General features: G+C 37.7%; 1 protein-coding gene across 1 annotated transcript; it reads right to left on the bottom strand.

The window, feature by feature from the left end:
- Positions 1-149: 149 nt before the first annotated feature.
- Positions 150-15,334, bottom strand: LOC117391826 (vesicle transport protein GOT1B). Its single transcript, XM_033989751.2, has 5 exons — positions 15,216-15,334; positions 12,294-12,385; positions 11,775-11,953; positions 6,852-6,933; positions 150-1,614 (listed from the first exon to the last, which is right to left on the bottom strand). The coding sequence occupies exons 1-5, from the start codon at positions 15,238-15,240 to the stop codon at positions 1,576-1,578; spliced, it is 417 nt and encodes a 138-aa protein (XP_033845642.1). The 5' UTR covers positions 15,241-15,334; the 3' UTR covers positions 150-1,575.
- Positions 15,335-15,668: the final 334 nt, after the last annotated feature.

Consider the following 15,668-nt stretch of genomic DNA (forward strand, 5'->3'; position numbering starts at 1 on the left):
ACTTTGTAACCAGTTTGGCAGTATGCTTCAGGTCATTGTCCATTTGATTGGCACCCTAGCTTTAACATCCTGGCTGATGTCTTGAGATATTCATGATGCCATCTATTTTGTGAAGTGTACCAGTCTCTCCTGCAGCAAAAAAACCCCCACAAAATTATTTTGGTAATCCTAACTGACCTAAAATAGGAAAAGTCTGTGTTTTTTTATGTAGTGTATATAAACTTATGGTTTCAACTGTAGGCATAGGCCGCAATTTCCCACATCAGCAGAGGGACAAATATAAAGGTATGACAAATTACATTTCACACAAAGACTAGAGCATTTGTTTGTTGTTATTAAAGTGAATTCCTGTAGAATTCCCTGAGGAAACAAACAAATTAAAAAGTCAAAGTAAACTAGCAAGTGCTTCAAATAAGGATATAAAGAAATATTTTAGGTTCATCTCACAGTCCATTCGCCATTTTACATTTACAGACATGTTTTAACACATTTAGGATAGATTTACAAAATAATAATAAAAACAAAAACGAGATAATGATTTTTGACAAGATTGCCCAGCCCTCATGGTTTGAGTGTAGAACCATGTCTCCAGAGTGGAACATCGGCACTCAGCCAAAACCTAACATTAGGTACCATCTCAAAGGTACCTGTAACTAGGGCTGTCACGGTTAAAGAATTTCTCCAGCGGTACAACAGCCGGACACGCTTTCAGTAAGTAACGTGTAAGGGACATACACCCACGGTTAACCCCCGTGTACTCGAAACTGGAGCCCTTTTACATTTTTCATCAAGATTAAAACTGAACCAACACAACATCAGCACAGAAGCAGAGCAGGCGACACGATTGAGAGTTTTGTGCACAAAAAAATATGTGGCATCATAACAGTTTGAAATTATTATTGTAGTGCAATGTTATATTTAAATTATGCACTACTGAAAGGGTAAACACACTCCACTCTCACTTTGAATCACTTTAAACAGATCTGAGCCTTGGTCACTTCTCTCTGTGATTAGTTTGCAGATAAAATGAGTTCTCACATTGGCTTCTCTCATATAGGCCTAAATAGTAAAAGACATTTTTTTGAACAGCTCTTTTCAATGAATGGATCCAAAAGATTCGGTTCCCACAAAAGAGGTGAAAGTCCCATCACTAGGGACATATTCCCAGCGTCTCTGCAGTTTAGAGATGCATAAACATGAATTAGTTCATAGAATAGTAAAATTACCCCGGACAAATGTGTGGAACCTCATTAAAATGCAAAATGTGGTTACCATGGTCAGGTGAGCCCTTATGCGGTGCGATCGATCATACTGCATAAGGGCTCACTTGCAATTTTTTCAAATTCACTGTTACCGTGACAGCCCTACCTGTAACCCAGTACAATATCCTTATATTTAGCAAAAACAGAAAATAAAATCTGTTGTTAGAAGCTCAGTCTTACAGAGTGGCTGCAGTGGCAGTTCACACAGTGGCTCTGTATTTTTGAACAGTGTATCAGATGTCTATGGTTACATTAACGGAGGCTCAGACAGGTCCAAAATCCTCCCAGGTCCTGACCGCTGCTGAACACACTGTTACACCATCGAGCTGCTCTCTGCCATTCCATCGACGTACTGAAAACACACAGACAGTTAGCCTAGTTAGGCTCAGGCCCATACAAACAAATACAACTCTAGTACAGTGGACATGGCATAGGATTGTTAAGTGATGATGTCAGATAATTTTTCTAGCTTTGTTTTTGTTCCTTATTCAAACAATAGACAATTACCTTTCAAAACTGCATGTTTAACCACAAACTGTATGAAATATATAAGTGCTGCAGTAATAATCTAGGATAACATAGGGTTGCCAGTGTGTATATCACACTGTTGGTCACTGCTAAGGCTAGTTTAGCCTAGTTTAGCCTAGGTTAGCTTCTTACCTCAACCTCGTAGACTTGCTGTCACTTAAAACCTTTTAGCGCAATCCCTTTTTAATGCATCATGTGATTGTAAACATTATTTTCAATCATCTCATGTGCCTTGGACCTGGAAGTGACATCACATTTAAAAAACACTATAAAAACAGGAATAAAAGTACTTTACACTTTTTTTTTTTTTAGATTTTTCATATCTAAATAACTTTTTTTTTAAATTTTGCTTAAAAAATTCTTATCAACTTAAAACATGCAACCGTGATGTGGTCCCCACTGGGGAATAGGTTTGGCATAAATTCAATTGATGGTTTTCAGATTGTAGAATTTAATGTTGTCATAGTCCCACAAGGGGGCAAGAGAATTCATGAATATATCTAAAACATAAATGCACAAATGTTGAACCTGATCATTTCAATTATGCACTAGGCCCAGGAACTCACTGTATTACAACAAAAAAACTGCATTTTAACAATAGTCATTTGTACCTATTAAATATTATTGGCCTATAGAATGCTGTGATGTCATCTGAAACCGAGGAATAAATCGATACAAATCCATACTAAAAGTAGCATTGACATTAGGACACTGGACTTCTCCACTGATGGTTTTCACATTTTAGAGCCAGTTTTTCCTATTGATTACATTGTACTTTTTGATTTACAATGTATTATAATATGCAAAGTAACCACTATTAATTTATGTTGACAATTATACAAGTTGTTTGTTTTAATCAGTGGTGTCAAAGTCAGATTTAACTATGCCTTTTACTATAAAATATTCGATAATACTGTCAACTGGACAAAAAGTTGTAGGAGTGAAGACATTTCACTGCTCGTCCAAACAGCTTCTTCAGATCACTGGTGGACACTGCCTTATATCTATCTGTAGGGAGGAGCTAACTACACTGAAACTGTAAACAGCTATTATTTACAGTTAGATATAAGGCAGTGTCCACCAGCAATCTGGCCAGAACTGAAGAAGCAGCTTGGATGAGCAGCGAAACGTCTTCACTCCTACAACTTTTACCACGGCTTTTACTATGGATCAGACCTGGATGACTGAGGGATTACACAGACATCAAATATTTTGATTAAGGTGCATATAACAGGTTTTCTGACTTGGTTTGGTGGGATATTACCTGTGGTCAATATTTTACAAAGTTTTACATCAGTTATGTGACAGTTTGTGGGAGAAAAATAGAAAAGTATAAAAATACAGGAAGTACCTGTGAGTTTTAAAAGAAAATCCCTCTACCTAAGTCATCAACTGTCATCAATTCCATCCAAAATGCAGCAACAATTTACACCAAAGGAAGGCATTTTTTTGGCATTGATTTAACAAAATAAAGGTTTTGTCATTCATTTATTTTTGTCAAATCATAACTATTGTGTAATTTAGACAAGTTTTGGCCCTTGTTTATATTACGGGTGCCAGGAAATATACCTCTACATAAGTCATATCTGCTGCTCGTGTCAATTATAAACTTCACCAGAATTACAAATCTAGAAAAAACTAGGCAAGAGTTTTAGTAAAATGATGTTAACAATGTTTTTGTGAAAGAAGTATGTATGATAAAACAGTAGTGGTGGATGGTGGAAACAGGTAATGGCAAAAGTAAGTGTAGTTTGTTGTGCTTGTTTGTTTGTGCTTCAGTATGAGCATCAGGGTGGAGGGCAGGTTGTGGCTGATCGTTGTGTGGCTGTTCACTCTAGAGTTCAATTCATCTCTACACAGCTGCACATTTATAGGCATAACATGCTCTTGGTTCCTGAGACAGTACCTCTTCTGCTCTCTGCTTAGGAATGTTTTACAAAAAAAAATTGTGTACTAAGTGTTATGCATGAAAATATAAGCAGCAATCGAAATGAAATGAGGCAGAAATGAAGTCATGCAGGACTCAGGATGGATCGAGCATGAGAGTGACACAGAGAAGACAAAGCAGTACTTCCATTGATAGGGCAGACTGGTGACCCAGGAGCGTGTTTGCTGACTTACTGTCAGAAAGTTTTATTCAAATGTTATTTCAGTTAAAGTGGTAGAAAATATGTCAGTGGTAATGATCTGGACAATGTTTTTGACTTGCGGATGAAACTTCTCAGTTTCAAAAACAGTGTCTACATGAATATCTCTGAAACCTTTTCTACCATGGACCCCTCCTGGACAAATGAGGGATTACATTCAGACTGTACAAGGAAACAGACTAAGGGAGTGTGAAGTCACCCATTGCATTCGGCTTCAACTAAATTAAGTCAATTGAGGCTAGCAGTTATAGAGATGAATTTGGAGCCAATTTCCAAATTTGGAATTCTGACTGCAAGTATCATAGCAACCAAAGAGCCAATCAGGAGTTAGGCTGTTGAAAGTAATACACCATCCCGGCCACACTGCTAGTTTGGGCGTGGGCGCTTAACAACGCTGTCAACCAAACCAATTGCGAATGCTAGCAGGAGCGACCTCGGAAAAAGAAGCGCCTGATTTGTCTGTTATTAATGATCATTCCTTGATTTAGGGATAAAATAGTGAAATAAAAACATCGGGATCAAGAGCAGGTCAAAACAAACATTTTAAGACCAAAATGACAGCACGAGTTATAGAGAGAAGGGTGACATTTTTTCAGTAGAAACTGAATTGGACCAGAGTCGATGGAGCAGGAAGCATGCCCATGTTAACTTCCTATTTGAAATGCAGCAGCTAGCTTTGTCCATTTATAGATACAATCGAAGGTTAAACTGACCTATGTAAGACTGCCCATGCCACCACACTGATCAGAAGACTGTAGAAAACACTGACACAATGATATGAGCCGTGATGGAGTGGTGGGATAGTAGTTTTCCTAACCCATCACTCATAAAGGTCCTATATTCTGCCAATGTGACTTTTTGGAGCTTGAACACTGTTATAATATCCTCCTCAGTCGCACCCACCTCTCATTAGAGGTTAGGGTTAGAATTTCTCCTCATCACTCACTATGGCTAACTATCTCCAGTGCATGCATGTAGTGTATTTAGCCTGTGCCAAACTGCACAATCCAGTGCTCTAGCACATTGTGCCCTCTGCTGGCGTTTTATACACACTTTATGGAGGAGGTGCTTTTATAGGTTTTCATTTTGAGTTGATCAATCTGAAAAAAAATCAAACAACAGTAGTTTTGTGTTACATAACCTGAAATGCAACTGTTAAGGTGCCCACAGGTAGTTTAAAAAAGCCAGACTATGCAGAATATAGAAGCTGTAATGCAGATAACAGAGTAGACTGAGGAGCTGTCTGAGGGGCCCTCGTCAAACATGTGTGAAACAAGTGCATGCACTCTGTACTGGTTGACACAGGTTTGACACAGCAGGGCCTTATATGTAGAGGGTTGGGGAGGTAGAGGAGGAGCTGATAGTCACCAGGTGAAGGAGGCAGCAGCTGTGGTCACGCCCCTGTGCTCTGGATCATAAAGAACATACAGACACATGTGTCAATCATCACAGGTAATGCTCACTCATAGCTGCAGGGGGCGCCAGCTCTGATTCTTATGGTGGGTCCCATTCTAGAATGTGATGATGTCACAATTTCAGATGGAGAGCACAGGCCATTGTAACTCTATGGCTAATTACAATTTTTGAACAAAATTGTAAAACTGAAAATCCACAGATTTTTTGGAGTAGGTCGACTATTCGGTTGAATTCTGTTACAGTTCATTAGAATAGTAATTAAAGTGGGGGTATTACTTCTGTGGGGTATTAACTGCTTACACATAACATATTTATATCAACATGTTACCGTTTATTGTTTTGAAAATGCTATATTCACTGAAAACAACGTGTTAACATGTTTTATAGGTTTCACTTGCATTTTTTACACTGAGTGCCCCCTCCCTTTTTCTCTCTGCACCAAGTCATTTCCCCTTCAGAATTCTACCACAAAAAGTGCATCCCGCTAAAGAAACTACTGCACATTGCATCAGGTTTGTCAAGCTACTACGTACAGTTTTGTATATTTTTTGTATAGTTACAGAGAATTGTTGTGTGGGAGCATGGGTGATATAGGCTTGTAGGCTGAACACTGGACAGAAAGTTACAGCTAACTGTAAGGAGGGTTTAAATAGAGCCTGGAAGACATTGCTAAAATACTCAAACATGCATGGATGACATATAAAACCTCTTCTGGCATGTTTTTGACAAGGGAACAAAGCTAAAAAAAAATAACATCTATTTTGCACAATAGCCCCTCTTTAAATAATCTGTTGTCTCTGCCGGTCATCTGAATGTGAAACCAAGCACAGTGATTGTGTTATATTTATGTCCCTGGTCTAGTTTTATGTGGTACTGAGCCAAAGAATTTCAACCATGGCAGACGATAAAGATATGGACACTTTATAATATCTGCACAAAACTGGACACTTTATAACACCGGTCACTTTAATTAGTCATGTTTGCACTGTTGTTCTGATGCTGCTGTTGAATATAATTTCTACCTCTAAGTATTTTATTTTTAAGAATATCATTTTTGCCCTTTCATGCCCTTATTTGTATTTATTGTGCGTGTTTTTATGTTGCACTAAGTAAGTTCCTAGTTTGTGAGCTGAGTTCACTGACAATGGCAAAAAAAGTCTTATGATTTTGATTCTGATTTGGTGGTGGTGGGAGCAGCCAATCGCGTAGATTGGCAGCCTCGCATCTGCCAGTCTACCCTAGGGCAGCTTATAACCATCAAGTGTGGAGTGAATAAATAATGCACCGTTAAACACGTTGGGTGTCTAATGGGCTATATAAAAAAAACAAAAAAACCAAAAAAACCAATGCATTCTTATTTTGGAACTACAGTTATGTGATAAGAATGAAGTTACACTCAGATTGGCCACCTAAGCATGTAGGGATTGGCTTCTTTTATAAAACATCAAACTCATTGTATCTTTTGAGGGGCGTGGCCACAGGAGGGCAGGGCACTCACAGAGCTGATGAAGGGCAGGTTTAGTAGGGCCCCGAGCACAGGGATCCTCCTGATGAAGCCCACCACCACCGGGAAGAAGCCCCTAGAGACACCAGACATGCACTCAACACTAGGACAACAGTACGGCTGCACAGTACGACAACAAGATGCACTATTCCAGAACTATGTGTAGTACTGAAATATTACCATTTTAATAGGCTTTGTGAATAAGTTAATTTTATATTGCGTGTGGTTTTTGGATCTATGTTATAATGTAGTTTCCTCATCACAAAGATACCTGGAGTTGTGTTTTGTTTCATTCACACGTTTAGCATACAAACCCTGCATATTTAGGCTGTGCACTTCCCTCAGACTCAAAACATTCCACCTTGTGATGTCATGTGGAAATTCAGGAATAGACTGTTTTTTTTTTTTTTTTATATTATTTATTTATAACTTTTCTTACTTTTTTTTACATACAACATGAAACACACAAACGAACAGTACAGGTTACAGGCTGGTCTAGAAAACATCTATATAAAATATTCCAATCCAGGATCCATAAAAGTGTGTAGTGGTTCAAGTCCAAAGTGGTTGTCCATTTGAGTCTATTTGAGATTTAAGTCCAATTGCTTCCAGTGGCTTCTTCCATCTGTCCATGAAGAGCTGAGAATTTCCATCAATATAATATCCAAGTTTGATCATAGACAAGAGGTCGGACATCAGAGATTTCCACAGGGAAACAGAGGGAGGATCATCACCCACCCACTTTACCATAATGCTCTTCCTAGCCATCATTAAGAATGATTGAACAATATGCTCATGTTGTGCCAGTGAAGGAGGGATAAGTCCCAGTAAACACATCATTGGGTTTCCTGCCACCTGCTGACCTATAGCTTTACTAATATTGGCACAGACTTCATTCCAAAATGTTTGGATGTAAGCACATTCCCATAAACAGTGGTACCTCGTGCCCACATGAATTTTACACTTTTGACAATTTGGCGATGTACCCACATTGTACTTACTATAAATATTTGGAGAAATATATACATTATGCAGAATATTGTACTGCAGTTCTTTAAACCTATTACAAATGGAGATTTTAGATGGCAAGGTTAGGATTTTGTCCCATTGCTGTGAATCAACTTCACTTTTAAGCAAAATTCCCCAAGATTTTCTTAACCATGCCAATTTATCCACACTGAGGGAATATATTTCCAAATAAAACTTAGATATAAAATGCTTATGCTCTTTATTATTAATGAGAAATACCTCCAGATGATACAACTCTGGTGTAAGCTTAAGAGATTTAGCTTTTTGCTGTACATAATGCCTTAATTGCAAATATTTATAGAAATCTTTATTTGGTAAAGAATATTGAGATTTCAGGAATTCAAAAGATTTGAATTCTCCCCTTGTAAAGAGATCAAAAAACCTATGAATCCCAGCAATGTGCCATCCTGTAAAACTTGTTCCTATAGTTTGTGGCAATAGGTCCTGATTATTTATCAAAGTCGATAAAATGTGGAATGGCTGATTACTTTTAAACAGTTTTCTTAGTCTTCCCCACGCCCATAGGGCATTATAAAGTAGAGGATTACCTTTAACTGTATCTGTTACACTGTTTAGTTTGCTCCCCAACAAGTTGACAGGTGATGATGGTTTGCACAAAACAACCTCAATATTCAACCAGGGCAGGTCTGCATTTTCATGTATCCAGACAGAAATAATCCTAGCTTGCATTGAAAGGACATAATACTCTACATTAGGTAGGCCCCATCCTCCTTGTTCTTTGGGCAACTGAAGTGTCTCTAACTTGAGTTTTGGTTTCCTTCCTGCCCAAATAAAGTCCACCATTGCTTTGTTAATTACTTTTATATCTTCAGACTTTAAAATCACAAAGAGCATACTAGTAGGGTACAATATTTTGGGTAGGATAATCATTTTTATAAGATTAATTCGTCCCAGGAATGAGATTGGTAGAGCCTTCCATCTTGTCAACATCTCACGAAGACCCACAATCATTCCATTAATGTTTTCTTTGTATAAAAGACTCAATGTTGGTGTAACCCTAACTCCCAGGTATATAAAACCTGACGGCTCCCAGCGAAAGGGCTTAACATATTTAGGCTCAACATTTCCTGAATCTGCCAGAGTCATAATAACAGATTTATCAAAGTTCACTTTGTATCCGGATATAAGGCCAAACTCTTCGACACAGCTAATCAGTACTGGTAGAGATTTAGATGGATCAGTCAATGTCAGAAGGATGTCATCTGCATACAACAGTATTTTATGTTCTTTATCCCCAATTGTGACCCCATGAAGATTTGGATTTTGTCTAATGGCCATAGCCAGGGGTTCAATGGCCAAAGCGAAGAGTAATGGTGACAAGGGGCTGCCCTGAGCTGTACCCCTGCCTAGTTCAAAAGGAGGGGACAGCAGGCCATTAGTTAAAACAGAGGCCGCTGGTGCTTTGTATAGTAATTTGATCCAATTCACAAAATTTGGTCCAAAGCCGAATCTTCCCATTATTTCAAAGACATACTCCCATTCAATTCTATCAAACGCCTTTTCGGCATCCATAGAAACTACCGCACCAGGCATTTTATTACAGTTGAGAAAGTGAATAATATTGAACAGGCGCCTCGTATTATAGTAAGAGTTTCTGCCCTTAATGAAACCTGTTTGATCAGCTTCCACTAATGAGCACATTACTTTCTCCAACCTGAGAGCAAGAATTTTTGAAAGTATTTTATTATCAACACCAAGAAGGCTGATGGGTCTGTATGATGAACATAATTCTACATTTTTACTCTTTTTAGGTATAAGTGTAATGTTAGCCTGATACATAGATTTAGGGAGCCTGGCTTCTTCAAAAGATTTATTATAAACTCTAAGTAATAAGCTGCCTATTTTCGCCTTCATGGTTTTAAAAAACTCTACTGGAAAGCCGTCAGGCCCAGGACATTTCCCAGACTGAAGTGTAGATATTGCTTTGTCCACCTCTAGCTGAGTTATAGGTGACTCCAACATATTAAGTTGACTATCAGATAGCTTGGGAAATTCCAGGTTATCCAGAAAAAAACCTGATTTAAGCCTTGAAGTGTCACTCTCAGAACTATACAATTTTATGTAAAAATCTCTGAAGCTTGTGTTAATCTCTCTGTTTCCTACACACCTCACGTTATTAGAGTCCATAATTGCTGTTATAAAAGTATTTGAAGGAGCATTTCTTGCAATACGAGCTAGAAAACGGTTGGGCTTATTAGCTGATTCATACATCCTATGTTTGGCAAACTGAATATCTTTTTCAGCCTTACGTGTTATTAAGTTAGTCAAAGTTGTTCTAATCACTTTGAGCTCAGTTAGTGTTTCAGATGACTGTGTTTCATAATAGTGTTTCTCTAGTTGTTTTAAGGTGTTTTCCAGTTCCAGTTGTCTTGCTAAACTTTCTTTTTTCTTATTAGCTGTAAACGAGAGAATCATACCTCTCATATAAGCCTTATAGCAGTCCCACAAGGTTCTTGAGTCAATCCCTTCATTATCGTTGCACTCTAGAAACAATGTTGTTTGCTCTGTTATGAATTTCACAAATGTATCATCTAAAAAGAGCAGTGTATTCATTCTCCAGGACACAGATCGCTCGATAAACCGCAAGGGCTGCATACTGAGGAATACAGGGGCATGATCAGAGAGACCCAAAGGGCCTATAGCTACCTGTTCAACCAGTTGGCATATACGTTTTGATAGGAAAATATAATCTATACGGGATGCCGACATATGAGGATATGAATGGAAAGTAAAATGTTTCAGGAGTGGATTATGATGCCGCCAGGAATAGACTGTTTTTAAACATCATACACCTTCACTAGAATCAGTTGGATGATTTCAGCCCTAGAATTGCAAGTGTCTACAAAAGAAAAATTGAAAACTACCACTTCATGACATCACAAGATGGAACAGAGCATTTTGAGCTTTGGAAATGTAGATGTAGACAACGTAACAATGCCAGATTATTCAAACATGTGTGAATGAAACATACACAACTCCAGGTATGGTTTTGATGATGTAACAGCATTATAACATGGTTTAAAGCTCCCAAAAGTCAGTTTTGTTTAATGTTGGACTTTTAAACAAAACAAAAGGTATGTTCAGGACTTAATTTACTAGTCAAACTGTTTCAAAAAACAGACTAAGCCAAAACCAAAAAAAAGCTAAAGTAGGATATAAAGGGCCTGCACCTGATTTTAATGTATTCTTGTCAAGTAAAATATTCTTTACATCTTGCAATCTATGGTAAATTGCTAAATAAAATCTAATTTTCCCTTTTGTAAAATAATAACAAATTGTATTTTACAGGGTTATAAAATAATTTTTGACATGTTTGTGAAACATACAGCCATATAACGCTCTTGCATTTCCATTTTCATTCATTAGTTTGTTCAAAAAGGGCATAGAGAGCATAGAGAATGGAGCAGTGGGAAATATCGGCATAGAATATCGGCATTGATAAAGACCAATATGATATAGAATAATAGGTATCTATATTGGACGATACACGAAATGATACATCAGCCATCCCTAAATATCACAAAGGAAGAAAGGACGAAGTGGGCGAGGCTAATGGTTCAAACACACATGTTCCTGAGCTCCGGTTTAAAATCAGGTACTGACCCTTTAATAAGGAAAACAATGAATAAAATCTGCCTTTTAAATATTTGACTTAAAAAAAAATTCTGTCAGATGGGGAACGTTGATGTTGCGCTATATTTAGGTTCTTGTTATATCAATTATTGTGTTAGCTAATATTTCTCTATGGACTGGTTTGTGATCAGGGAAAAATGTTTTAACATTGTAGAAAACTCAAGAAAAAAGGCCTTTCTAAAGTGTAAAACCACCAGCTGTGGGTTGTGATGTTGTGTGAAAGCTGCAGTGAACCTGAAGAGGAGGAAGAAGCCATAGATCTCCAAGAGCACCCCAACGATGGGCCACCCGATGAGCACGATGAGCACCCCTCCCAGGAAGAAGCTGCTGGCCTTCAGCTTGTGCCTCTGGAAGAAGAAGCGGAAAGTCCTCTCCAGACCGATAACGAAGGCCAGACCCACCACAAAAAAAACCTGTCAAAGAAACGGTAGATGGAGCTTCTCCCACAAGCACACATGCTTTGGATGTTGAATTGTTACAGAGGTGTGTATGAGGATCTGAAAAGAAAGGCATTTAATCTAAATGTTTTAATCTTCTTTTCTTTTTTTTTTTCTAATGATAAATGGTTACTCAAACATCTTTGAATGAAACAAAGCACAACTCCAAATATGTTTTTGATGAGGTAACAGCATTATAACATGGCTTAAAGCTCACAGGAGCCAATTTTGTGTAATAGAGGACCTTTAAAACTTAAACAGCGTGGTGGACTGTAGTGACACTGTTTGTGGCGTGCTGCTATGATGGAGTACTCACATTGCCGATGGCCAGGAGGGGTTTGTCAAAGAACAGGATCATCCCGAAGAAGAGGAAAAAAACGCCGAAGCCTGTCAACCCTATGCCGATCTCTATCCACACACAGGGGCATAGTTAGATCAGCAAAGTGTTACATGTATTCTCAGACTATGCATTCATCACCAGTCAAAAGTTTGGACACACCACTTAATTTATGTTTCTTCTTTATTTTCATGTTTATTTCCATTGTAGACTCTCACTGAAGACATCAAAACTATGAATGACACATATGGAATGTAGTGAATAAAAAAATTAAAAATAATACTTCCAAACTTGTTTTTTAAAAGTAGCTTTTACTTTGAACTTCATCATGGCGCTCACTGAGCGTAGGCCAAGGGTTTGCAGTGTTGTCAACGAAGTGTGGCTACTTTCAGAATTTGAACATAAAATACACAAAATATTTTGTTAAGTTATTTAACTATTTTTCTTTGCTACATAATTGCATACAACTTGGTTCATATATTTGATGTCTTCTGTACATTTCTAAAATAAAGAGAGTATAAACACAAAAAAACAAACACATTGAATGAGAAGAAGTGCTCAAACTTTTGATTGGCAGTGTATGTTCTTAGAATATTCATCACTTTCAGCTTTCTGGCTCTATGTACACTATATATATATCTATATACACTTTCAGTCTCACTCGCATATTTATACAGACAACAAAGGTGACGTGTTTTGCCCAAGGCAATGACACAAGGCAGAAGGTACATCACATATAGGGCTGCAACTAACCTTTATTTTAATAGTCAACTAGTTTGTGATAATTTTAAATTTATTGGTCAAATGATTATTTCTATTTTACACTGGCATTTATAAAATACATGTTTAACCAAATACAGATTGAAATCTAGTGACTTAAAGTTTCAAGTCTGATTCATATCAAAAGAAAAGTATAAAATCTGTCAGCTGGACAAAACATTGTAGGGGTGCATGATCATCCATCCCTTACGTATAACTCCATCCTCAGACCCAAAGCAGAACAATAGGGCTAGCCAGGATATTAATGGAATGTGAAATCATTCATTAGGGGTCTGAATTACTGTGAAAAGTAGAACTCAGGAACAGTGCACGCTTAGGGTAGCACAAGAGGCCTAGTGTACAAACAGAAACTGTAAACCATAGTTTTGAGTTTCAGTGTACCTAGCTCCTCCCTTCAGACAGATATAAGGCAATGTCCACCAGTAATCTGATCAGAACTGAAGAACTTGAATGAGCAGTGAAGCGTCTTCACTCCTACAACGTTTTGTCCAATTGACAGATTTTATACTTTTGCTATATTTCAAGATATAGATTATTTAGAAATAAATTGTATTATGGATGATAATACAAAATGGTTTGCTCTTTTAGATATTTAGGTTTAGTAATGATGCGGTATGGCTTGTGCTTTGGAGTTTTAATGATGCAGATAACAATTACGATTATCAAAATACAACTACAAATATTTTAATTGCCAAATAATCCAGATTATTCTGATTAAATGTTACAGCCCTAACACCTGGGCCCTATTTCTACTTTTGTAGATCATTAAATACTATTTTAAAACTGTAGTCACTTTACACACAACCATCACTTCGTTTGATATAGTTCAGCAATTGGAGTGTAGTAAGTTGACCTCTTTTCAGGAATATCAAAGTATGAGTTTGGACTAAATCTGCTTCTTGAAACAAGGCCCTGGGTGTGTCTCCATAATGATGCTATTGCTTTCCTTGAAATGTTCGAGTGTGTCATTAAACATATATATCTGGCAAGCATTTATTTCATTGCAGGTAAGTAAGTAAGTAAACTTTATTTATATAGCACCTTTCACAGATAAAATCACAAAGTGCTTTAGAGAGTGCAAATAAAAATAGATAAAAATAGATAAAACAACAACAACAACAATAAATGTTCAACAGATAAAATAAGTTTATTCCACAGTTTAGGGGCTACTGCTTGAAAGGACAGGTCTCCTCCAGTTTTAAACCGGGTCTTGGGGACCTTCAAAAGGTTTTGGCCCGAAGACCGGAGGGAGAGGCCAGAGGTGTAAGGAACCAGCATTTCTGAGATATATTCAGGGGCCTGTCCATTAAAAGCTCTAAAAGTCAAGACTAAAATTTTTAAATCAATTCTAAATTTGACAGGTAACCAGTGTAAAGAGGATAAAACCAGAGTGATGTGTGTTGGTTCCTGTTAAAAGCCTCGCTGCAGCGTTCTGGACCAACTGGAGACGAGTGACTGCAGATTTGTTAAAACAAGTAAAAAGAGAATTACAATAATCTAAACGAGAAGAAATAAAAGCATGAATAATCAATTCCAGGTCAGATTTAGATAACATTGCACTCAGTTTAGAGATAGATCTCAGATGGAAGAAGCAGTTTTTAACCAACTGTCTAAAATGGCTGTCCAGGGACATTGACTGGTCAAATAGAACACCAAGGTTTCTGAGGCTAGGCTGGGAAGAGGAGCCCAGAGAACCCAGGTGTTGTTTGATTAAAGGAACTTTCTTTTCAGGAGCAACGATCAGTTTCAGTTTTCCTATAATTTAATTGAAGACAGTTGTGAGCAGGTGTTTTACAGCTCAGAAAACCATGCATTCGTATTGTCACTTTCTATGGTTTATCCAAGTTACAAATTTCCAGACTTCCACAATTTGAGATTCTGACATTTCATGAGAAAATGGCAAATTCACACTGAAATGAATCAATCATCTACAAAGATCAGACATTTTACTGACAACATGGATGCATTGTTGAGATTCTTTGCTTTGATTCGGGACACGGTGCATAAAGATCAAAATGACAAGTATTCACTACAGGCAAACAGACATGAACATTTGCGACCACACTACAGCGTCAAACGGTTCTGTGACTGAAAATACAAGCGGTTTGTCTCGAGTCTTACTTTGAGAATCCGTAAGTGAAATCATCTTGGTGTCTGCTGTAATATAACACTTGTAAAGGAGAAAAAAGTAAAAGTTTGTGCTAAACTGTCAGCCTCCTTTCACAGCCGCCATAACAGCCATGTCTTCCGGAAACACATGCGCCTTGACGTCATTTCCGCCAATAAGCAGAGGTGCGTTTATAAATACTGGGGAAAAAAATCTCTGCCCCACCAAGCCAATTCAAAACTACTTACATACGCCAGAGGATTGCTAAATAATTGCCTTGCCTTAATAAAGAACATAATTAATCACGTTACAAACAACTTATAAAATATGACTGATTGGTTTGCTTATTTCACGTTTCGCAGACGCGCAGTTCAAAGCCTGAAAGTGTAAAACCCGTACTGATCTGTGGACTCTGAAGCCACGCGGTCGGAGCGTCCGGTCCCATACCTCACAACCCCGGCTGGAAA

Source organism: Periophthalmus magnuspinnatus, chromosome 23 (assembly GCF_009829125.3).
Source record: "Periophthalmus magnuspinnatus isolate fPerMag1 chromosome 23, fPerMag1.2.pri, whole genome shotgun sequence".
Lineage (NCBI taxonomy): Eukaryota > Metazoa > Chordata > Actinopteri > Gobiiformes > Gobiidae > Periophthalmus > Periophthalmus magnuspinnatus.

Excerpts from the sequence above, each read along its gene's own strand:
- LOC117391826 (XM_033989751.2), bottom strand. The coding sequence starts at position 15,240 with ATGATTTCACTTACGGATTCTCAAA. Across the intron at positions 11,954-12,293 it reads CCCTCCTGGCCATCGGCAAT|GTTTTTTTTGTGGTGGGTCT; the intron begins GTGAGTACTCCA and ends TTTCTTTGACAG. Across the intron at positions 1,615-6,851 it reads ACCTGCCCTTCATCAGCTCT|TACGTCGATGGAATGGCAGA; the intron begins GTGAGTGCCCTG and ends GTGTGTTTTCAG.